Source organism: Trematomus bernacchii, unplaced genomic scaffold (assembly GCF_902827165.1).
Source record: "Trematomus bernacchii unplaced genomic scaffold, fTreBer1.1, whole genome shotgun sequence".
Classification (NCBI taxonomy): Eukaryota; Metazoa; Chordata; class Actinopteri; order Perciformes; family Nototheniidae; genus Trematomus; species Trematomus bernacchii.
In genome coordinates this window covers 475,355-501,396 of record NW_022987602.1, presented here as the reverse complement: position 1 = coordinate 501,396, position 26,042 = coordinate 475,355, and the positions used below count along the sequence as shown (strand labels likewise).

At 40.8% G+C, this 26,042-nt stretch overlaps 1 protein-coding gene across 1 annotated transcript; it reads left to right on the top strand.

Moving 5' to 3' along the window:
- Positions 1–1,709: 1,709 nt before the first annotated feature.
- Positions 1,710–22,818, top strand: hs3st3l (heparan sulfate (glucosamine) 3-O-sulfotransferase 3-like). Its single transcript, XM_034130745.1, has 3 exons — positions 1,710–2,185; positions 20,387–20,616; positions 22,430–22,818. Exons 1-3 carry the CDS (start codon positions 1,710–1,712, stop codon positions 22,816–22,818), a joined length of 1,095 nt encoding a protein of 364 aa, XP_033986636.1.
- The last annotated feature ends 3,224 nt before the right edge of the window (positions 22,819–26,042 follow it).

The following is a 26,042-nucleotide window of genomic DNA, read 5'->3' as shown; positions in this document are numbered from 1 at the left end:
ACACAAATAAGCAAATACTTCATGTTCCATTTGGCTTACCCCTGTCATTATCCCACAGCAGATGTGACCCGTGCCATAAAACCCCTGCATTGTCCTGCACTGAGATCTGCCATCCATTTCAACAACAACATCAATCTTTGTGTTATTTGATTGTCCTCTACTTGTATCGAGACAGGAAACAACTTATCATCGGATATGATGGCGTATATGGCGGCTTCCTACTAGCAAGAGACAGTAGTATGAATAATTTGGAACATATTAGTTGCTATTTTCTAATGTATCTAGGCTAAAATAACACAGTTCAATATTTTTCTTGAGAAAGCGATTGTTATTTTCTCGCTTTCACTCTGTATCTCCTGAGATATACATTGCACGTTTAGGGTATACATTTTCTATATTATTAAACCCATCTATATTACACCCATATTACACCATTATCTCACCATTACACCCATATTTCACTCAAGAACATAAATATTATACCGTTATTGCCGTTAAATGACTGTATCCCACAGGATACAGAAACCATTTAAGTGTTAAGTCTTCTTTTTCAAACTTGGTGGATATATGATCTGGACCACTGGAATCATTGATTCGATTGTAAGATTTGGAGACATTTCTGCATGTTGGTTCACACAGACTGTCCTCTGGGGTCAGGCTCAGCTATTGGCAGCTGCTCTACACAGTCTTATACAGTCTGACCCCTAAGCCAATTATGTGATCAGTCTTAGCGTGCAAATTGTAAGCTCGGAGTGTGATAAACCGAGTTCCAAATGGCACAAATAACCAATACTTATTTACCTGCTTATGCTCCTGGATCCACTCATCCAAGAGTGTGTGGGACTATATGAGCAATTACACGATATGGCACAAAAACATAGACTCCAAATCAATCATATTATAAGAGAGTGATAATGGCACATATGAGATTTGGGGCATGGCCATCTTCTGCGCACTGGATCCATCCAATCCCAGTTCACCCCAATAAATAATACTGAAATGATAGCGCCTCAGGCCATGACCCTCAGATCACAGGTACCTACGGAGAGAGAGAGAGAGAGAGAGAGAGAGAGAGAGAGAGAGAGAGAGAGATGAGAGATGAGAGATGAGAGGAGAAAGAGACGCTCAGAGGAGGAAGTTAGAGAGAGATGTGATTTGTGTTGTTTGTGTGTTTGTGTGTGTGTGTGGTTGTGTGTGTGTGTGTGTTGTGTTGTGTGTGTGTGTGTGTGTGTGTGGGGTTGTGTGTGGTTTTTTGGTGTGTTGTAAGCGTGAGCAGACGAGCGCGACGCGTAGCTCGCCGCGGCTCGCGCGCAGACGGCTCGAGCGAGACGAGAAGAGAAGTGAGCGGAGAGAGAAAGAGCGAGACAAGAGGAGAGAGAGAGAGATCCCATGACGCGAATCCCTGTGAGATGAGCCGTGGTGGAGAGGCGCACAGTAATCCCTTGGAGTTGAAACAGAGAGAAAGCTCCGCAACAGCCCGGGTTGGACATTAGAGTTTGGATAGGTTGAGTGTTTGGAAAACTAGTTTGGATTTACTCAGGCTGTTAAGTTTAGGGGGTTCAATGCGCTCCACATGACGCGCTCCATGAAGGAGGAGGAGGGCAGCGGAGCGCACTCCAAGAGTTAGCTCCGTGCGGCGTTAGAGTATGCAGAGATGTGAGCTGAACCTGTGGTAGAATGGCACCTTATCTCCCATGGATCTCTGAGGGATGGCAGCTTTTCACTACCACCATCACCATCACCATTACCCCCACTCGGACCTGCGGAGGCTCTTCCATCGGCTCACCATCGCGTCCTCTCTGAGCATTCTCTGCTTCTCCCTGGTTTACCTCCTCACCGGCTGCTGCGAGTCGGAGCTGTCAGAAAACACTGACATCAAGCCACCCACGCGCGAGTTCCTCGTGTCAGGATGGCAGTACGAGAGAAACGGAACCAGTGTCGAGAGGGAGGTCACCACCGCGCTTGGCGAGGACGCGTTCAGCGGTCACCCCGGGCTGGAGGCGAACAGCTCGGGGAAGGAATGGACAGCTACTCGGAGGTTACCCCAGGCTCTGATCATAGGGGTTAAAAAGGGGGGCACGAGGGCTCTGCTGGAGTTTCTGCGGCTCCACCCGGACATCCGTGCTCTTGGGTCGGAGCCGCACTTCTTTGATCGGCATTACGCACGGGGACTGGACTGGTACAGGTACGCATACATTACGCAAGGAATCAATTTCAGCAAAGTCATTAAATCTACCATTAAGTGTCCACATTCTATTCCACTTAAGGTTATTTTAAGTCAAGGAAATATTTATACAGCATTTCAATTAAAGTATTATTCTGGCCGAAATGCAGTGGCGGTTCTAGACCGATTCTACTGGGGGGGCATTACATTACATTTTCATTTGGCTGACGCTTTTATCCAATGCAACTTTCAATAAGACCATGGTGGGGCCAATTGTTTTATGAGAGGGGCTCATTTAATGGGGGACAAAAGAGACAAAGACAGTGTTCAGCATTTTAACATTTTTAGTCAGTCAGCGGACAAATAAACAGTTTTCTAACATACATTGTTTCAGTAGTTAGAATTGTATTACGGATAAACAAAATGCATTTCAGCTCACTTTGGCTAGTGACAGCACAACGCTACCTAAAATTGTATTATCATTATAAATTCCTCTTTTGGAGGGGGGCAACAGGGGGGTCAAAGTTCATTGTTACAGGGGCACTTGGCTCCCCACTAGAACCGGCCATGCCGAAATGCTTGTTTCTTAGAAAAAGAATACTTAAGTCAGATATTAAGTTCAACAGACTTAAAATGAGTGACTACATCTCCTTCTCATTTAAATTGATTATCACTGAGTCTGGATTTTTGCACAAGAACAAAGTGTTAAACCTTTGAAATCTAAGTCAGTGAGCCACAAACCTCCAGCTTCCTCTCGAAGAAATGAATATTTGTCTTATTTGCATACCACAACATATCCACAGCTATTCCACAAAGGGTTTAGAGGACAGTCAAAGAAACTGCCATCTGGCTATGGCAATCTGTGCATGTGTGCATGTGTGCATGCGTGTGCTTGCTGTTTGTGTACAGTAGGAAGAGAGCGAGAGAGGCCTTGGAGGATGAGTTCTCACAGAGCAGAGAGTAATCATCTCTGGAGCCGGAGCCAGATGTTACTGTTGTCATGTGGCTTTGTTCTCAGCCTATTCCCTGAAAATGTGTGAGTTCTCAGAGCACATGAGGGAGATTCTGAGGAAGCAGATTGGAGTCACTCAAACTGTATGAGGATCATTTGGTAAAAGAAAGGAGAGGAAACTCCAGCATAGATATATTGGCTTCGTTTGGCTTTATCTAAGAGAACATGTTCAAGACGCCTCCAAATATGCAAGATTAAAAAATACATCCACATTTGTACAGGTTTCAAGTCTCTCAAACAGCTTGGGGATGATTAAGGGAAATTAAGGAAAAGGAACGGACCAAGGGTCTGAGATACGGACTTCGTTTTGGTTTATCTAATTGGACGTAGTGAAACTGCATGAACCCCAAACAGCTCCAAGTATACTGGATTAAAAATGTGTCCAAATCTGGACTGTGTTCAAGTCACTCAAACTGCTTCGGGATATTTGGTGAAGTAAACAAAAGGAAAAGGACCTAGTACTTCAGATATCTAGTACTTCAGATATCTAGTACTTCAGATATCTAGTACTTCAGATATCTAATTGGTCATAGCGAAACTGCATGAACCTATAGACCCACAAACGGCTCCAAATATGGAAGATTAAAAGGCATCCAAATCTGGACTGTGTTTAAGTCACTCAAACTTGCTTGAGGATGATTTGAACTATAGACAGGAAATAGACCACAGATCTCACATATATGGGTTTCGTGTGACTTTATCCTATTTAGCGTTGTGAAACTACATTAACCCTAACCCATAAATGGCTCCAAATATGCCCGATTAAAAATGCATCCAAATCTGGACTGTGTGACATGCTGTTACCCAGCTTACAGTTTATTTCTGAGGCTAAATGGTGGCATTGACACAGCTCTGTGAGCCTCTTTGGCATGTCAGCAACAATTTAACCTATAACAGAGATGGAGCCAAAGGATACACTTCCACCCAGGATGGTGTTTTTCATTGATGTGACCACGCACACAGATAATAAAAAACCCACCGTCATGTCAAAGCAGAGTCTAAATCTGAAGGTCCTAGAAAAACCTCTGTAGATTATCCTGTCTGCCAGCATGCGCAGCTTGTCTGTCTGTGTGTGTGTGTGTGTGTGTGTTTGTGTGTCACACCAGGTGAAGTGACTGTGATACGGGACTGTCACGTCTTCTGCTCGGCCAGATGGGACTCGCTGTGGAGCCACTTGACATCACTGTCAGCTCTGTCAATTGACCTCTGACTCCGGGTCACTTTAGGCTGCAGTTAATGATATGTTCACACCACTTCATGACAAACAGCACACACCCCGAGTACACACACTGACAAAGGAAATGTGTCTTTGTTTTGGTTGCTCAAACAGAAATAAATACAAAAAAGGTGGAAAATGACTTTAAAACTAACACCAGTGCATCAATTATAACCGTATCTTTTTGTATTTTATGGGATAACTCTAGTTTATTAAAACCTTTGTCTATTATAGTAAGAAAAATGTTGTTTGTATGATAAAAATGTGCAAAAATGCACGCACGCACACACGCACGCACGCACGCACACACACACACACACACACACACACACACACACACACACACACACACACACACACACACAGGATAATTGAAGGGTCTTGCTACCTCAGGCCACCCCCTGGACACACCCCTGTAGCTGAGCCAGCCCTAATGCTATTGTGCTAACCTGCTAGCATTGCGTTTATTGCTCACTGACCACTAATTGCTCTGTAAGTCTGCCTTCACATGATAAGAGTCCAAGCTCAATGTGAGGTAGTGCGTAGGGCCTTGAAATGACATATTGTGAGTTTATTTTCTAACCTCCCCTGCTTGCTTGTTCTTCTTCACACAGCTGCTATCTCATTGGTTGTGATTTGAAAGGTCACTTAAGGGCAATCATGGTCAAAGTTGAGATAATTTGAACTTTGAGGGCTGCTGTCTTCAGAGTAAAACAGCCAGCGCTGAGACGTGTTAACGTTGGTGAAGTGAAGACAGATTCAGTGTGGGTGTGTGAGTTTTACACAATGTTGTTTTGTGAGTTATAAAAAAAGGCAAATGCTAGGGCCTCATTATTATGTGTATTTGTATTTGTGACAGACCCACTTAAAGACATTGGGGGACAGTTCTGTAATAAGTTTTTATATTTTATATTCACCTTACCATGAATATTCTCTGGGTTTATAATATCTATTTTTTAATGGAGGTTAGCTTGCTACAACTTTGATTTTAGTTTAGTTCTTATTATCATAAATGATACAGCTGAACGTTTTTGCTCTGATCAAGCACTTAATCTCTCAAGGTTAAATATCGGAAAGAATAAAAAAAAGTCAAATACAAACTAACTTTACCATGCTTTCCCCTTAACTTAAAAGCGTTGCAAACATGAATCAAACGTTGATGTCTTTTTAGCTGATTAACATATAGTACACATAGACAAGTTAGAAGCTAATCAGCAGAGTTGGGTGTAGCGCGTTACTGTAATAATATTACTTTTGTCGGTAACGGAGTAGTGTAACGCGTTACTTTTATAATTGAGTAATCACACTACAGTTACTAACATTGCCCGACACGCGTTACTTCGTTACTTTTATAAAATCAGTCATAATCACACTGACAGACAAGAGGGGTTTCCGCCGCAGGTTTATATGTACGTAATCTGCGCGACTTGCACGTCCACATCTCAGCGTGCAGTTCTGCATAAACATGACTGAGTCAGCGATAACTTTCGAGGGGTGGAGGTATGCCCATTATTTTGAGTTCGTCCGAAGAATAGACAGGAATGTGACGGTGAGGTGCAAACTGTGTCTAGGCCAGAAGCTGTTATCCACTGCTGTAAACACCACGTCAAACCTCAACAAACACCTGCAAAGAACACATGCTAAGGTGAAGCTAATAGCTAAGGACCCCCGAACCCAGACTGAGGATGTTGTGAGTCGCTGCCGCCGAATCTGAAGCGGCACAAATTAGAATTTGGAGGACCGGTAACCAAAGCAGAGATGGACAGACTTGTAGCATCCTTCATAGTAGAGGTAATGTTGCCCATTTGCACAGTGGAATCACCATCGCATCGTTCAGAGATATACTGCGCAAAATACAGATAGCAGGAGACAGAAGACAGCCATGGTCAGAGCTATCTGGATCAGTCTTATGCGACAATGGAAACTGAACTAAAGAGAACATTTGAAACTTTAGCAGTCTGCGTGATCTGCCTGTAGGGAGGGGCGGGCCGGCCCTGCGAGTAAAGTAACGAGTTACTTTATGTAGAGAGTAACGAAGTAGTGTAATATATTACTTTTTTTTAAAGTAATATGTAATATGTAATATATTACTTTTTTTTAGTAACGACCCCATCTCTGCTAATCAGGACCTGCAACAACTGTAAAACTGTTTACAGTGGATAGTTGTGCATCATTGTACAGTTTGCTTTTGTTTTCTCTTCCAAATAAATGTAGCTAAACTATCACATGACTGTCCGTTTACCAGATGTTAGCAGTTCAATTTTAAATCCAATCTCCATATTATTTGTATCCCAAACATTTAAAAATAAGGCCAAGGCTGTAATAAACCACTTATCCTTTAAGAAAATAGTGCACTTTGATATCACACAGCAAAAGCAGGGTCAACTGTAGTGCAACCAGCAAACATTACATTTCTCTGTAGAAGCTTTTTGCTCTGAAACCTTATCACGGACAATAAAAGAGGAAGAGATATAGTGTGTGTTCCTCAGAATCACTCTCTCTTAAAAACATTTGGCTTCACCGGGGCCATTTAGATCTGAGCCCCTGACAAAGATCCACTAATGGCGTTTGGAGCGGAGATTGAATCTGGAGGAGCGCTGCGATGAGCCTAAGATGGACTGGAAGTTTCCTCCTCACTGTGTTGTCTGGGATCGATAGCTCTATCTCCTCGCTCTGACCTTGGGTTGACTCCAGCATTAGAGTGGTTAGCGTTGGTCAGCGCGGCTTCTGTTACAATTAGCAGGAAGCTTTATTCTACATTGGCATAATCCCTCTGCATAGGCACACAGGGGTCAGGTTACACACTCTCACTCTGTAGCTCTGGAGAAATCCATTAAAATTGCTCAGCTGGAAATTCGCATTTCACTCGTGATTCTTTCTCTCTGAAAGAGGGTATGACAGGTGAAAAAAGAGAGGATAAAATAGAATAAGTGGGGTATGGTTGGAGGTTAAAGCGTGAAGTCAGTGTTACCGCAACCTCACACATCTCCGCTGACCTTTGCTTCAACCGCAGGGACTGTCATCAGAGCTGCGTGTGTGTATGTGTGTGTGTTAGCGTGTGTGTTTGTGTCTTCAGGTTCTGTCACGAGACCATTCTATCCTGCAGACAGTGTGGCAGGTTGCATTTTGTTCTTAAAGTAAAGCCAGATTCATCAATAGATTATTGACTGTGAGTTACTGGCACAGCTTTAACATGATAGGCTGCGTTGCCAGTGTTTCCAAGAAGAGACGAAAAATCATATATATCATGTATCACAGGGACGTGCACAGACATTTTGGGGGGCAGGTGCTCAAGTGAGAAAAAGGGCACATTCCATAATCATTTATAAAAAAAAATGTAAAACAAAAAGTTAAATATAGTTGCACATCTCTGACTTACTGACCAATTTATTTTAATACCCTCACACTCACGCAATTGTTTAATACTCAACAGAATTCTACAAAATAATCAGCTAACACAGAGACAAGTCTTCTTTAGTATTCACTACGCACAAGAGCAGACAACAAACTAGTACAATTAATAGTTATGAAATGAGCAGCCAACAATCAAAAACATCAGAACTTCAGTCTAATCTCCCCACCTGATATTTTTATTTTGTATTCAATCAATATATTTTTGGAAAGGGAAACTGTGCGCAAACAGCAGTAGATATATATTCATTTATTTAAAAAAAAAAAAAGGGGGAAAAAAGGGCACTTTCTCTGGAGGACGAAAAAGGGCAGGGGCTCAAGCCCACTTTGATGTCTATGTGTGCACGTGCCTGATGTATCATATAGCACACTTTCAAACACAGCAGGCAAGACCTTTATTTGTGTTTTTCATGGGGGACAGTCTTTCAACAAGTCCTCAACCAAGTTCATAACTCGACATGATTAGATTTTTACAGTAAAGTAATCAAATGCAGCTTTAAGCGGATAACCATGAATGTTTTGGGCTGTAACTACGACTATCGTGTGTTAATGCTAAAGGTAATTATTTGTAAGCTTGCCAAAAAAACATTAGCTTTTGGCTTTGTCAAGTTTAAATCTGAAATGATTCATATCTTAATGAAGTTGTTGTTTGTTGTCCTGTCTGAAATCTTTAAATGTCATACTGTAAGTACGATGTTAAATCGAGATTCATTTCAGCCTCCTGCTTTCGTTGTGAGAGATCCCGGGTTCAAATCCCGGACTTGTCCCTAGTTTGTCATGACTCCAAAGAATGGGAGATAGACGGGTTATATCACAAAGGTGGGCAATTTATTATAAAAAGCGAAATGACTTTAAACGTTATGTTGTCAGCGGTTAGCCATATCCAGGCTTCAGAAAAAGGATTCAGATCCTTACTTAAGGTCTGGGGTTGGCTGTGGCTCAGGGGGTTGAGTGGTGGTCGACTAATTGGTTCGATCACTGGCCTCTGCTATCTACATGTCGGAATGATGCGGAACTCTTTTCATTTCTCTAGATTTGTACACAGAAGTAGACAAAAGCAGCTTGTGATTTCTATAGGATTACCATCAATTTGACCAAGTTAAACAACAATTAGCTGATGATGGTAACGCTAAAGTCGTTGCTGCTATATTGTACTGCCATGTGGTAAATACTTGTGTATGCTGCTCTTGCTCTTTTGCACTTTTTGCATATCATGTATTTTGTTTTTGCTACACATTTTAAATGTTTTAAGTGTTCATCACTGTGCATTGTCCCTGCCAAATAAACGATTACAAAAACAACAACAAAAAAACAGCTTTTACATGATGTGTATATTTTGAAGCTCGCAGAGATGCATCCCTTGTTTGGCAGCCTGTGAATGGGTGAAAGCTTTTGTTGTAAAGTGCTATGAGTCATTATGGAATACGATGTTTTTTCAGCCTTGTGATGATGCATTTTCTAGCTGTCTTTTTTTCTAGAGGCTTCTTAAATTGACCAATTAACTTAAGAACTTTGACAATTTTCTAACCCAAAAAAGTAACACTTCATCATTCAGTTTATCACATTCACCATTCACCAAATTTGAGGACACATGCTTGGTTTTCACTGGAATGAAAACTGTAAGCTGTCGGATATAGTGGAGTTAAAAGATCACAATTTCCCTTAAGAAGTTTTGGAGTAGAAGTATAAAGTTGCTCTAAATTCAAATTGGTGCCGCTCGAGCCGAGTCATTAGGGTTAGGGTTGGGGTGGGGCTTAACATTTTTTTATCTTGTTTGTCTGTGTTTTTTAAGTTGTTATGTCGACGTTTCTAATGGATCAACTTTTCCTTTTCCTTTTAGAACCAATTATAAAAAGTATTTTAATTAAGGCACAGACGGGATTTTATTAAACTGCCGTACAAAGCTATAAGTCCTTGAGCTTTATCTACAGTTTGGGTGTTTTGAATGCTGTCAAATAGTATTTTTTTCTAAAGAAATCCCAAATGAGTTCCATGATCCCTCCTTGAGGCCTGAGTTAGATCAAATTCATTTGGAAACGTAACACTCAAGGGCCAAAACGAGTCCATATTTTCAGCGTCTGTTCTGATGGGACAGATTAATTTGCAATTCATGTTGAACTCATTAGGGTCGCTTTTAGATTCGTACCCATACATTGGTGGCTTTGTCCAGCCATGACACGGCACATGGTGCTACTTGTGTTTTGGACAATGGATTTAATTTCCATACAAGTCACAGAACAATGGCTGCCATAACATTTGACGTTCAGCAGCTTTCATGAGGTAGGAATTAAGAGCAAACATAAATAGGGAGATTTACGATGAATCAGATTTATTCATCTGCTTGAGGCGCAATTTTTTTAATCATTTACACTATATAACATTATTGTGAATTGTGAACAAATTCGTTTTTTTGGATGAGTTTTGTTTGTTGTGTGTGAGGTTCAGGTGTGGTCCGTCCTCTCCTGTACTGTACTGGAGGTGATCACCATAAGGCCCAGACGTGTGGGGTGATCTGGCCCTCATTAAGGCCCTCCCCTGGGGTTTGTGAAGCAGAGTCAGGGGGGGTCGGGGGCCCAACTATGATGGATGTCTCCTGGAAGTGAACAGGGCACGGCCACAATAGACCGACCACTTAATGGTCCCCCAAAACGAGGAAATGGATGTGCGGTCCTCCAATATCACACACAATAACACACTCATGCATAGAGACTCACAAAAACCCACCCAAATCCAATATATGACTCACAAAAGGTAGTCAGGTGTGCATAATGAATGCAGTCCGCTCTGATTGGTTATTGTTTCTTCCTCAGATCAAACATCAAAGATAAGACACCAGATTTTACATATTTGATGTAGCACACCCTAAAATCTCTTCCTGCTGTAACCGAGATGAACACACGCACACGCGCACACGCACACACACACACACACACACACACACACACACACACACACACACACACACACACACACACACACACACACACACACACACACACACACAACCCATCACATCACATATCACAGCAGCATACTACTGATGGGACTCCAGAGGGTCCTGGCTCCCCCAGTCCCCACCTGCCACTCTCTGTCCCAGCTGAGGCCCCTCGCTGCATTACCATTCTCACTCCATCCCCATACATTTACACCAACACCTTCACACGCCCCATTATACCGCTCTCATCTCAATGCTTACAATCCCCACTGTACACAGTTACCCTAAGCCCCCGCAGGATCAATGGCCAGTGGCCCTGTCTGGCCCAAGGTTATTCACTAGGGAAGAAGCCTGGAAATTGGGAAATGGACGACAAAAAAGGGGGTCCCTCAAAGGTAAAGGGCTTATGATAAGCTGCTGGATAATCCCTGTGTTTATCATAGGGGAGGTTTGATCTCACACTCAATAGGAAGTGTTAGGATGTTATGCTAAAACAGGGCTTTCAAACTGCCAATTAATTGAGCTATCCTTTTTTCCGGGGGATTTCTTCTAAAACACATGGTGCCACCAGACGGTTCCATTCACCTGCCAGTGATGGGCTCTAGTGATTGGGAGTATGCAACCCCCCACCCTCACCCAGTCCCACCCTCCCCTCACTGTGCAGGCATACAGGCCAACCAATAGTCACTAGTGTGGTACGATGGCTTTGCATCCGTGATCATGGCCTATGAGTTATGCTTCCCAGAATTGCCCCCCCAGGCAAGCAAATGGACAACCAAAATATTGAGTATATAAAAAGGAAAATTATATTTTATTATATAATGATATATAATGATATATTATACTGTGGCTCAGTAGATAGTTGGCTGGACTTCGAATCAGTGGATAGCAAGTTCGAGTCCCACTGCAGTCAGCATGTCGTTGTGTCCCTGGGCAAGACACTTGCTCCTGTGGGGATTGTCCACAGTACAGAATGTATGTTAGTCGCTTTGGATAAAAGCGACTAACATACATGACATGTAATGTAATGTAATATTAGCTGTTTGAGGAAAGCAAGCATAATGGTAGATTACATTGGGGTTGACCAATCAAGTCCAGTTCATTTCAGAATCTGTGGTTAGCATAACATCTCCTACAACAATCAGCACTGGTTACTTTGAATTGGTTTGATTTGTAGTGCTCTAGAGACTAAATGGAGCCAACATATGGCTACTCATGTCATTAGTGTACAACACAGTGCAGAGTAAAGTGCCAGGATTTTGATTAATGTTACATTTGAAAGAGTTATTAAACACAATGACAGCAACATATGAGTGGTTAAGGTTTGCCAGAAGCCACACTGGACAATCAGATGCCAGCTCTCCAGTCTGAATTGAACCACAACATTGAAATAAAAAGTTCTCAGGTACTCAGGTCAATTATTCTATTTTTTCACATTTAAATTGCCATTAATCCATCGAACCAAAAACAATCAGCCCTACTGCATGATTGACACATACATATTACACTCTTCAAATCTAACCCTTTTACACTGTTATTTAGGACATACGTGACCTGCTCTATCGAATTCAGTCGCATTGACCCGAAGACACATTTTGAGTTATATACACTGTTGGAAAGAGGAGATTCCTAGCTTTCTAATGATATCAGGATTGTTTTTGTACTCCAAATATTAAGCAAAATATGTCACATTATATAATGACTGTTACCGAGTCATCATTTTGAGAAAAAGGCCTTCAAAGTTTCCTCTTCTCTGGAATCCATCCATCTGATTGATTATTAGCGGCTAATAAATGATCAAAATACTACGGAGGGAAGATATTTTTGTTTGGATTATTGGTCTGGGGGAAGCTCGCGAGTGTGTGTGTGTGTATACATGTGTGTGTGTTTGGGTTTGTGTGTATTGTGTTTGTTTCCCGGGGAAAACACTCACGAGAAACACCGGCTGTTGTTATGCCTGCTGTGACGTTAAGTTACTCGTTACTTGTAATTATCTAATATTCTGAAAGCCAAGACTTTGTTTAATTGAAATCAGATGAAAACAAACTGTAACGGGCCCTGCCGTGTTATCTATGATTACTATATGCCTTACATTCATAATGTCAGCAGAGGGAGGGGAAGCGGCACTGCGGAACAGCAGAGTGGCGAGTGAGAGCTGTCATCTTCCCTTTACAAGCTTCACAAATGTATTTATCGTGTGATTTTGGAAATGAAATTTGCATATTCTGAAAGCCAAGACTTTGTTTATTTAAAATCAAACAAAACACCCGAACCCCGAAAAACTATTTTTTTACGCAAATCCACGTTTATTTTGAAATGAGCCGTTGCGACTTCCCACTGATTTGGATTGAGCGGGTCACATGTCATGCTCATGTTCAGGTGTATATTAGTATGTTGTGCCTCTACTGTGGCATGTCTCCATGCTTTATGTTCAAAAAGCTCCTTAGCTTATCACGTACAATATGTTGGAGCGCTAGCCAATAGAAGCGCCAGTGATACATAGTGATGTCATTATGTTACGGAAGAAATAGTCCATTGGAGGCATTTCCGGCGAGGGGGGGGGGGGGGGGGGGTGTCTGGAGGGAACACAGGGATTTTAGACCATTATGCACAGAAACCTATTTAACTCTACAGGGAAGGGAAAGTTAAAGTATAGTCCCAGTATCACAACATTTTCTTTGCCTAAGTAGGATGAAGACTTTAGATAAAAAAACATTGTCTGTCAATTAGTCTGTCTTTGCAGAGCTCATAAAAAAGCATATTTATAAAAGATGTCTTATTTTGAGGGTGCTCTTAGGGGCAGTAATTAGCTCTTTGTGTTCAGGTAATGGCATGGGGCTCTTGGCTCTGAGGCTGAGACAGATTGCTAATGGAGGCGCGCTTGTATCTCCTCCCATCATTCCTTCATCAGTCACCCCCCCTTTCATTTAAAACACTCTGTGACACACACACAGCTTTTAAAGGGTCTGGTAGAAATCCACCACACCCACCTTTTATTAATGTCTTCAGAGTGTTTGTTTGTATAATTCATATATTTTTAAGTGTTCTTTTTATAAATATGTTTTTGAGAGGTGTGTCCATTGGGATACAAGAAGCATGATAGCAAATGCCTGCCTAATGACGTGTGTGTGTGTGTGTGTGTGTGTGTGTGTGTGTGTGTGTGTGTGTGTGTGTGTGTGTGTGTGTGTGTGTGTGTGTGTGTGTGTGTGTGTGTGTGTGTGTGTGTGTGTGTGTGTGTGTGTGTGTGTGTGTGTGTGTGTGTGTGTGTGTGTGTGTGTGTGTGTGTGTGTGTGTGTGTGTGTGTGTGTGTGTGGCAGACTGTGCGGCTCCTCCCGCTCAGTTTATTAGAGTTTAAAGGGAAGACTTCAGACTATGTGGCGGTAAGCGCTGCCTCAAACCGATCAGATCTACTCAAATCACTGTGTGTGTGTGTGTGTGTGTGTGTGTGTGTGTGTGTGTGTGTGTGTGTGTGTGTGTGTGTGTGTGTGTGTGTGTGTGTGTGTGTGTGTGTGTGTGTGTGTGTGTGTGTGTGTGTGTGTGTGTGTGTGTGTGTGTGTGTGTGTGTGTGTGTGTGTGTGTGTGTGTGTGTGTGTGTGTGTGTGTGTGTGTGTGTGTGAATGTGTCTGTGTGTCAGGTTCATGAAAGTGGGGCTGCGTGGAGGGGTGGATGTATTGACAGGAGGTCGTGTTGCAGCAGCATTTGAAACCTGAGCGGATACCAGAGGACAGTCAGAGCATCCTGTCCTCCCTGTGTCCCCTCTGCTCTCTTTTTGTCCGTGGTTTTTTCTTTTTTTCTTTTCTTTTAATAATGTCTCATTTACAACTCCATGGGAAACATATTTGCTGTTTTAGTTTGTGATACACCCCAAACATTTGAGAATACCTTAAAAAAATCAAGGGTACCTCATTGCTATTATTAGGAGAGAGAAAATAACCAACATATTTCTTATTCAAGACGGTCGTAGAAACAGTCAACTTATGGAACTGAAGAGGATCAAAAATGATAAACCCACAGATAATCATCTCCTGACTCAGCAGTTTTGCAGTGTAATATTTTAGTGCCTTTCAGCATTTTGTTTTCTGATCCACAACTGAACTATTTTGGTTGAGTCTCATTGCTTTCATTAAAACAGTTCTTTAGCTGCCCGGAAAAAAACACAGATGACTTAGGGACTTAATGATAATTGTTAGATGAATCCTTTGCTTACATATCATTCCATTGGAAGCACACACTGTAGGGCAGGGGTAGGCAAGTAAGTTTGGCCGTGGGCCAATTTTTTGCTGAGCCACAAGATGGCGGGCCAGAACATAATCAAAGCCTAATTCAAGGAATTGATTTTGGTAAGAGGGCGCAGCGCCCCTGTTCCCCGGTTCAGAAAAAACTCTGATATCGCTGATAACCCTCCCCATCAACACTCTGATGTACAGTCAGATCCGCTGATTGGTTCACTGATGATATAGGCGCCCAATCCAGAGCCTCTGGATAGACCCGCCCAAAGGGAGGCTCGTCGTCTCTAGCCCCATTTCAGTCCCATGTTAAAAGTCAGGGCTATTATCTGTATTTTAACAGACTTATCTTTTAAATTGAGGTGTATTTATTGTTCTCTTCAAAGTTTATTTTTTTCTGAAATTTTAGGGAGGATGGTCCTCCCTTTCTTCAATGGACGAGCCTCCACTGAGTGAGTTATTAACTAGGTAGCAGTGTTATTTAACATACTTTTATTCTGATAAGTATTGTCAAGTTCTCTGGGTTTTTGGCATTTATTTGAGTGTTTGCCCACATTTGAGAGGCTTGAGGGGCAACAGAGGACGCATGGACAACTGGAATCCTTTTTCCTTTTCTTTATTTCAACTTTTCAAGGACACATTAGGATTCTTTCAGGTTGAAAACCTTTAAAAAAATACTAAATAAATAAATTACAGCATGTTTTGCTTTGCAATTTATTTAATATATTATAACCTAAATTAATCAGTAACCAAGTATTTTACTCAAACTCAATGTATTTAATAGTTAAAGGGGACCTATCATGCAAAATGCACTTTTGTACGTCTTTTATACATGAATATGTGTCCCCGGTGTTCCAGGGAACTCACCAAGTGTCAGAAAACACAACCCTCTCTATTTTCCTCCATACCCAAATCTCTAAAAAAGGGGCTGCAACGGATCTGATAAAAACTGATCCAGATTTTAACACTGTCCTGACGTCAGGACGGTGGTGCTACGGCTATTGGGCCAACTCTCCACCTATCAGGGGAATGTGGGGTTGGGCCACGGCCGCCCATTGCCGCTCGAAAGTGCTGGAGACGCTGTAGTACATATGCCAGGCCTGTAAGTGGCGCTGTAGTCTGCCACAAAAGCAGCGAAGAAGACTTCCAGCGCATAGTTGCCATGGTTACCCTTCTGTTTATTCTCCGCTGTGGCTTTTGTTCTCCCTCCCCGAGGCAAGCACTGTAATTCTCTCCGGTTAGTCCACCAGCAGATGACAAACACCCACCTCTCCGCCTCTTCCAAGGAACGAGGGGACCGTGCGGCAGAGTTTCAGTTAGGTTTTCTTTCGCCGGTCAACATGTCCGTTAAAGTTTAAATCTTCCGGACAAAATTAGAAAAGTGCCGGTCAAAGGTCTTCTTTGTTATTTAATGAGCTTTAAAACAAATGAATAACGACTCTATATAATAATATAAGAATAAAACACGGAGGACGGAGATCTCTTTTTCTCCCCCTCTTCTGAATTGATCACAGCGCGCTCCCCTCCTGCAGGGGGGCGTGGTCAGCTGCAGCTCACAGTATCAGCCCCCTGCAAAAACAGGGCTGGAGAACAGCAAATAGAGTGAAATGAGGCATGGCTAAAATGCATGATCTGTTTGGTATTTTGAAAACAGAAACGTATAAATATACCTTATATAGGTATGGCCCTACAATATATCATTTAAATATAGCATGATAGGTGTCCTTTAAATAAGTACTTTAATTGACGTAAGTGCACCCCGCTGCCTGATTGTGCCTGTGCTGTATGTCATTCATTCTCAACATAGATAAAAGTACAATAAGCATTCTTCAGGTGTAGGTAGATTCTCTATTCGGACATTATAGCCTATATGTGCGACTGTCGGTCCAATGTTGTAAAAAAAAAAAAAAAAAAAAAATCTCAAAATATTTTTTTATTTTTTATTCTCAAAATTACGGGCCAAATATTATTGCTGGCGGGCCAACAATGGCCCGCGGGCCGCCTGTTGCCGACCCATGCTGTAGGGGAACAAATACATAAAAAACAACATTTTTAAAGTGTTGTTTGACAAATGCAATATTATGGACATTTAATATGCATATTCGGACTTTGGGTGATGTTAGTTTCAACATTTTATATTGGTTTATTTATAAAAAAAAAAACATTGATTCAAGAACAAATTCTTGTAAAAAAAAAAGATTTTTGTCATTGGAGGTTTTTGGAGTTGAAATGTTCTATTTATAAATCCATATTAGTTGAAAGCCTAAAGGTCCACACCAATGCAGACACTGTACAGCATGCACTGCTATAAGCCTTTGAGCTCCATTTAAAGAGGTCTAAATGCTGATACAGAGCAGTTTGAAAGCGTACTGCGGAGGCTGAGTGTGTGTTCGGTCAGTCAGTCAGGTGTGTGTGTGGCAGGTGTGTGAGCAGATGTCCAGAGGGTCCCCAGCCGCTCCTGTGGACCCTCTGGAGTCGTTTATCTCTAAATGAGTCCCATCTGCTGGGCTTCTGGGTGGAGATAGAGGTGAGCGGGGCGTAGTTAAGGGAAGGCTCCTGTGTGTGTTTGTGCAGCACGGCTGTCACCTGCGTGTGTGTGGGGATCACTGGAGATCACAGTATGGACACTCTGTCTGAAAGAGTGTGACGTCTGTCAAAGTGACGAATGTGGGGTTGTATTATGGAGTGTGATCTCCGAAGGCACTTTAGAGGCATCAGAGAATAACCCCACTTACAGTAACATATTTATACGCTATGCATCTTAACCTTTTCAACTTCTTTCCATCTAAATCAGTTATAAAGTGTCAGTTTTACAATTTGTAAATGATACTTATTCACTTTCTTGGTGAGAGGTAGACAAGAAAATAATCACATAACTGTCCATCAGACTAAACATGGATGACAGCAAGGTAATGGTTAGCATAATTGTTTTAGCATAATTTCTTGAAAGAAAGGAGAAACAGATGCCTTCATTTTGTTTTACCATTACTCAATTCATCCATTATTTACGTTAGACGGGCTAACCATCTTCTCAGCTGGTAAGAAACCAGATGTTGGGAGACTTTGTTTTCCAAAACTATTCCACTTTTTAAACAGTATTACTAATTGTATTTCATTGATGATTATGTTGCACTACATTAAAATGTTTCTATATTTTTGGTACAGCACTAGAGCACTGAACTGTCTTGGGATAAATTGTGCTATGTAAATAAACTTGCCTTGCCTTGTCAAGCCAAACTTAATTTTCAAATGTATATTTTGCTTTAAATGTGCGTTGGGTTGCACTGAAGTAAAAACTGCAACCGTTTTTGTCTACTATCATTTTTGGAAATAAAAGTTGCTTTTATTAAACTTTATGATAAATTGGTTTTGCAAAACTTAATAAAATGTGTATGTCAACGTCACGTTCATGCCCCGCCCACAAATCTAAGGCAACAGAGCACCACGGACTAGACCTCCAGTACTCTTTCGAACGCATTACACATGTGCATGGATATACATTTTTTCACATTCAGGCAAACCACATTAGCAAGTTTAACCAACTCAAAATATGCACGTTCATCCCGCTTCTCAAAAGGCTTGGAAAGTGTTGCTGTTCTTTAAGTTTTAGATAAGTAACTGATTTTAGAGTGTAGGTTACACAGCTGTCAACGTCATGAATGTAGTTAAGCTATGGTGAATTACAGAGATGGCAAAAGTACACACATCCTTTTCTCAAGTAGAAGTACAGATACTCGTATTTAAAAATACTAAAAGTAGAAGTTCTGACTAAACTTCTTTACTCAAGTAAAAGTAAAGGAGTATGGGCTTCGAAATGTACTTCAGTAAAAAGTACCCATAACTAGCAGCTGTTTTAAAGAGTACCTGACCTCCCTTTATATTAATAGAACAATAATGTCATTGTTAGCTAATGAATGTTTCCATGCTGAACAACGGCAACATGACAACGTTTTCATTGGTCCCTCTTCTTTAGAGAAGACCAGGAAATGATGGATACACGGATCGTGTTCAAATCAATAGGCACGCAATGACTCTAAATAATAATGATCACGCCACCAAACACACATTCAAACTAAAGGAACCAGCCTGTTTGAAGTAGAAAGTACAGGTATTTGTGTTCAACATGTAAGAAGTAGAAAGTACAGGTATTTGTGTTCAACATGTAAGAAGTAGAAAGTACAGGTATTTGGGTTCAACATGTAAGAAGTAGAAAGTACAGGTATTTGTGTTCAACATGTAAGAAGTAGAAAGTACAGGTATTTGAGTTCAACATGTAAGAAGTAGAAAGTACAGGTATTTGTGTTCAACATGTAAGAAGTAGAAAGTACAGGTATTTGTGTTCAAAATGTAAGAAGTAGAAAGTACAGGTATTTGGGTTCAACATGTAAGAAGTAGAAAGTACAGGTATTTGTGTTCAACATGTAAGAAGTAGAAAGTACAGGTATTTGTGTTCAACATGTAAGAAGTAGAAAGTACAGGTATTTGTGTTCAAAATGTAAGAAGTAGAAAGTACAGGTATTTGGGTTCAACATGTAAGAAGTAGAAAGTACAGGTATTTGGGTTCAACATGTAAGAAGTAGAAAGTACAGGTATTTGTGTTCAACATGTAAGAAGTAGAAAGTACAGGTATTTGTGTTCAACATGTAAGAAGTAGAAAGTACAGGTATTTGTGTTCAAAATGTAAGAAGTAGAAAGTACAGGTATTTGTGTTCAACATGTAAGAAGTAGAAAGTACAGGTATTTGGGTTCAACATGTAAGAAGTAGAAAGTACAGGTATTTGTGTTCAACATGTAAGAAGTAGAAAGTACAGGTATTTGGGTTCAACATGTAAGAAGTAGAAAGTACAGGTATTTGTGTTCAACATGTAAGAAGTAGAAAGTACAGGTATTTGGGTTCAACATGTAAGAAGTAGAAAGTACAGGTATTTGGGTTCAACATGTAAGAAGTAGAAAGTACAGGTATTTGGGTTCAACATGTAAGAAGTAGAAAGTACAGGTATTAGTGTTCAAAATGTAAGAAGTAGAAAGTACAGGTATTTGTGTTCAACATGTAAGAAGTAGAAAGTACAGGTATTAGTGTTCAAAATGTAAGAAGTAAAAGTAAAAAGTCATCAGAAAAATAAGTACTAATACCAGAAAAATGTACTTGAGTACAGTAACGAAGTATTTGTACTCCATACTTCCCACCTCTGGTGAATTACAAAAAGTATAGTATGTAATAGTACTATAATATGTCAGTTTGATGGAAAGGTACACCAATAAAACCACATCTTCAATCTCATTTTTACCTCAAATCAATATATTGTTGATATACTGAGATTCATTTGTTTCAATCTTAACCAGATCAATACCATCTTCTGTCTTACTAATTGATATTTTGCTAGCAGTTTCTCTTTACAATATTTCCTTTCTGTGTGTTCAGAAGTATGATGCCCAAGGCCCTGGACGGTCAGATTGTGATGGAGAAAACGCCTCGTTACTTTGTCACCGTGGAAACGCCAGCACGAGTCCATGCCATGTCGAAGGATGTGAAGCTGATCGTGGTTGTCCGTGACCCCGTGACCAGAGCCATATCTGACTACACACAGATCATCTCCAAGACCCCCGACATCCCCCCCTTCGAGAGCCTGGCCTTCAAGAACCGCACTAACGGTATTGATCCCGCTGTTTGGAGCATGAACTCCGTACGACATCACATCAAACAGACAAACATGGGGTCTTCCTGGCTATTGACCCTTGAGCTTTTTAGATGTATCACTCCGTTTGTTCCCTCTTAGTCTCTACAATGATCTTCTGCAACTACTTAATGTAGGCAAGAACATCCAATACATAACACTGACCGGCAAACAATCCCAAGTGCAGGTTTAAAGGCAAGAAGCATGAGACAACTCAGCTGCATTACACAACAGGCGTTTTACAAAACAGACTCAGGGAATGTGACAAGAAGCGAGTGCATACAAGGTTATAGTTAGAACACACGAGGTCCAGTGTGGAGGAATCTATTAGCAGAAATAGAATATAATTTTAAAGACAATTTTTTAATCAGCTGAAACAAAAAAACCTGTACATTAGCTTAGAGTGAGACCATCATATCTACATGGGAGCCAGCCCTCTTCCACAGAGTCTGTCATTTTGCATCACTATGTTTGTACACTTGTCTGAATTGTGTTGCTCTTAAATTAGTGTTATAACGGTAATGATGGCTGCTCAAAGACGCAAAGCTCCAGAAAGACACAATGGCGATACCATGATTTTGCACTTGCTGTGTGTTGTTATGTTACCGCAGTCTTGGAAAGTGAGAGGTGAGTGACAGGGTGTTCATTTGATTGAAATCCACAACCTTTTGGCAACATTTAGCAATCTATGATCTATCTGCCACTAAATACAATTACATTTTCCTTTAAATCAAACAAACAATTACTTTTTGAAATCAGCTAAATCAACCAGACTTGGATGTGTGGCATTTGTGCTGTGGAGGTGAAGCAATAAAGGTGCAGCAGCAGTGCGAGTTGGATGTGAGCTGCAGGAAGTGAGAGCAGATGGAGCAGCTTCAGAGCTGAAGCCCAGGTGAAGAGGATCAAGCTGACCAGCCTCCATGTCAGCCAAGTGCTGCGGAGGTCTGCCAGCACAGAGACCAGAGATGATCTCAGGTCTGAAATGATCAAACCTTATCAAACTCAAATGTAGGCTTATAAATATTTGATATTAAATATTCAAATATTTAAATATGAAACTATGGACTAGTGCAATATTCAAATCGGTACTGGTAATTGTAAGATATTTTAAAGGCAATATATCTTCACAATATCATTCTGAAATAAGTATTGTAGAGCTGCAGAAAAGTAAATGTAAATATTGTTTCAAAAGTGATAATTCCCTCTAAAATCACAGTTGCAATATCAGCCAAAATAAACACATTGGTTTTGCAAATCGTGCAGCCCATTTCAGGTGAACTAACATTTTTGGTAAAAACATGCCTGGATTCCAATATGGCATTTTCTGGTTAGGGCTAGTGTCAGATAAACCTACAAATCAGGATTTTCAACGAACAATTGGAGCTTTGGGTAAGGAGCAATTGTAAGGTCTTATTGAATGTAAGGATTAATAATGCTGTAGTTGAAGGTATTTAAAGGACATTTTAAAACATGGTCCAATAACACCACCTGGTAGAATTTTCAAGAGAAATATATAACTCGTGTTTCTTCGTTTGTTCTGGCCCTTATTGGAATAAAATGGGGCGTGATCCTAAATTTGACCTTCTGCGAAGTGTATGGAAAATCCCCAAGAAGTAGGGGAAAAGCTGGATATGTAATCTGGCAAATCCGGCTTTTCGAGGCCAAAACCCTAACCCTGTACTGTAGGCAAAACGCTCATTAGTTAAATACAACATTTAGTAAGGGTTTGAGAGGATGGGGGAAATTATGATTTTGAATAAAGAGCCTTGGTGTCTCTGTCTTGTCTCCAGGTGAGATCGACTCTCTGTGGAGCCCGCTGTGGATCGGTCTGTACGCCCAGCACCTGGAGCGCTGGCTGGCCTGGTTCCCCAGGACCCAGATCCATCTGGTCAGCGGGGAGAGGCTCATCTCTGACCCGGCCGGAGAACTGGGCAAGGTCCAAGACTTTCTGGGTCTCCAGAGGATTGTCACAGACAAGCACTTCTACTTTAACAAAACCAAAGGCTTCCCCTGCCTGAAGAAGCCGGAGGGCAGCAGTAAACCTCACTGCCTGGGGAAGACTAAAGGGAGGATGCACGCCTCCATCGACCGGGAGGTGCTGCAGAGACTTAGGGAGTTCTACAAACCCCACAACCAGCGCTTCTATCAGATGGCCGGTCAGGACTTTGGATGGCAGTGACCCATGATGGTTTGGAATCAAGAGTTGTGTTGGCTTTGGTTAGAAGCCTGAGCAATTTACAGAAACAGATGGAGTGCAAAAGATTCAGAGAACAAAACCACTTCAAGGCTTTGACCAGCAGAGACTTCTCAGCGACTTTGTTATGAGAGCCCTTTGTCAATTTACTCACCTCTATCAATCAATCCATCATCTTGTCCAAGTGTTTGAAAGACAGCAGTCATTTGTCTATCATAGATGTTCAGATGTGCTTTTGTGGAATTGAACAAAGTTTTTCCGGCGCAACTGTTTGTTTTGTTGAGCAGCATTCACATGATGAACCGTCTCTTCGTTGGCGTTGCAGTGTTTCTATGAAGAGAGCGGTGTTGCCTGACCAGGCGGAAGAGCTACTTTTGGTGTTGCGCACCAATCTAACTGCGCTCAAAATTCAGATTATTTCCACTTTGACCCCGTTACTGCTGACCTTTCGACACGCAACCAATCAGATTACAGCTGAATGAAGCGACGCAAGCTACGTAGCAGGGGTTGTAACCATAGAAACAAATCTTAACTTAATTTATTTTCACAGCAATGCTCTGTGCCCAACCTCAGGGTGAGTGGGGAATAAATAGCGTTTCATGTCAATGCAGCTTTAGGCTACTTATTTCTATCCCAGGTGGTTAAAAAGACGTGTCTGTGCAAAGTTGGTCATGAAACATGGCTGCTGTCGGTTACACCTGTAGAAAGTTGAATAGTGGAATACGCAGTGTAGCATTAGCGTATCTGGTTTGCAGTTTAACCCTGCATGAACAAGTTGGTAGTGGCACAATGATGCATTTTCACATTCCTGAATTTCCAACTTTCTTTTTCTCCTTTGTTTCCAGTCTCATTGGTTAAGAAAAACCGGGCAATCAATGCATACACTTTGAGTATAATACTCCAAGCATTTTTCCAAAAACGGGGGATGAATCTTTAATGTAGCGAGCAGCAGAGGGGTGAGAGAGAGTCTTCATACAGTACGAGCTGTGACTGAGTGGTTTTGTATTCCTGAATAATGAATGTGGATAGATGGATGTATGGGAGCGGGTGTAGATCACTTGCTTCCTCGCCTATTGGCACTTTTATGTGCTAGACTTAGAGTAGCACCCAACTGCTAACCCCCCACACTGTACCTTGAGTGTAATAAAGGGACCACTGGAGAACAACCACAACAAGAGCAGGTCCAACCACGAGGTCCTCCTGTATCATCTCACTGTGTGACTGTGAGATGATACAGGGTTGTCTGTTTTCAGTTTGCATGTATTTGCACTAGTTTGAAAGCATACTGATTAAATTATTTTCAAGCAAAAAAGGATCTACAATTTATTTATTGTGTTGATTTTTTTACATTTCCCATTTTTCTTATTGTTTGTCATCAAATGCTGTTGTTATAAGGTTTCATTGAGCTTTAATGAGTGGGGTATGGTTAATGCTAAATACGAACAATATTATAGTGTATTTGCTTTGCGAATCTAGAACTGCTTGATTTATAGATAATGACCTACAAACGAGAGGTGGAAGAAGTACTCAGATTGTAAAAATACTGCATCCTGCATTACAACATCTTAACGAAAAGAACAAAAGTAGTGGCACAAAGAAATACCTAAAGTACCAAACGTATAAGTACTTATTAAGCGTAATGGTCCATTTCAGAATCATATATTTGAATTGACTGAATCATGATTATTGATGCATTAATGAGTTCCATCACAGCTGCTATCTTAACCTATACATATATGTAAAAGTGTGTTTATTAGTTGTTTTATATTTTGTATTAGCTAATAATCTGAATCTGTAAAGTAACTAAAGCCGTCCAATAACTGTAGTGGAGTACAAATTACAATATTGGCTTCCAAAATGTAGTGGGGTACAAATAGTATAAAATGTAGATATTTAAATTACCTAAAAATACCCAAAGATTATATTTAAGTACAGTACTTCAGTAGATGTTCTACTACTGTACACAACTGCTACAAAGTGCCTTGTTGAAAAGATGCAAAAAAGTGGGTCCTGTTATATTACCAAGGAAATGTATTTAGTTAGAGTTATACTGTTAATTTGTTTGGCTGATTCTAATATAAAAGAGGTAAATTACAATGAAATAGTTCAATCTGTAACAAAACACATTCTGGTATTTGCAGTCCTGTGTGTATACATCATCTTTTAGATGAAGATAAAAACAAGAAAGATGTATTTTCACAGGAAAAATGTAAGTCTGCCTTCTTAAAGAGAAACATAGTTATTGTAATGTCTCGAGTAAGAGAACACCGCCATCTGGTGGACGGCAGAGGGAGTGCAAGGAAATGTCTAGAAGAAAACACATTAAAACAAGCTGCTTCTTTATTATGATATTCTCTCCTCCTTCACCTTTAAATAATATATTTTCATATAAATGTATTTATATTAATATTAGGTTGCAAAAAAACAAAAATGGACTAAAGAAACACTACACAAAAAGTGTCACCGTAAACAAATCTGACATACACAAAAAGACACAACAATCCATGCGTCAGCATATATTGCAACAAAGGATCAAATATAAACTGAATCAGAATAAATCTTTAAGTTGTCTACAATACATTTCACTTTGAGTTGAACATATCAATAAACATAATATACATTTACAAATGCACTTAAAATACAGTAAATTGCAAAATTCCAGGTCTGGTTTTTCATGAATACTATTTGTGTAAATATACATAAGAAAAGTTCCCCTTCACGTAAAGAGGTTTAAAAGAGTGGGCTCTCGCTGATGAGTTTTGGCAGTTTGCACAGACAGCTACATGTTTCCTCTCAAGCAGTTATTAGTCGGAGGAACAGCATCGCCCTTTTCAAACGGTGACATGCTGTTGGATCAGAAGCACGCTGCTGTAGGTAAAGGCACTCAGCATGGCCTGTAGGCACCCCCCACCCATGTAACACTTTACACTCAGCTATATATTCATGTGGGTGGAGCTACAGTCCTCAGGTACACCTTCTGTTCATTCCTTCCATGGCAAGACAAGTACCAGTGTGATCTAGGGATGAACACCTGATGAGGTGTTTTAAGCTACTGAATGCTATTTGGTTCATATTTCGGGTTGGAGGCAGTGTATCATTATTCCTTATTAGAATCAATGTGAGGAGCTCCTTATTAAACAATGTGTATATTTGGCTGAGTGAGCCACAGAGAGGAATGGACACACTTCTTCCTCAATGAATCAAATCCA

What these genes read in the sequence shown, in the direction of transcription:
- hs3st3l (XM_034130745.1), top strand. Translation starts at nt 1,710, where the DNA reads ATGGCAGCTTTTCACTACCACCATCACCATCACCATTACCCCCACTCG. An exon ending in CGGGGACTGGACTGGTACAG is followed by an intron (nt 2,186 to 20,386) that starts GTACGCATACAT and finishes CTGTGTGTTCAG; the next exon opens with AAGTATGATGCCCAAGGCCC. An exon ending in CTTCAAGAACCGCACTAACG is followed by an intron (nt 20,617 to 22,429) that starts GTATTGATCCCG and finishes TCTTGTCTCCAG; the next exon opens with GTGAGATCGACTCTCTGTGG.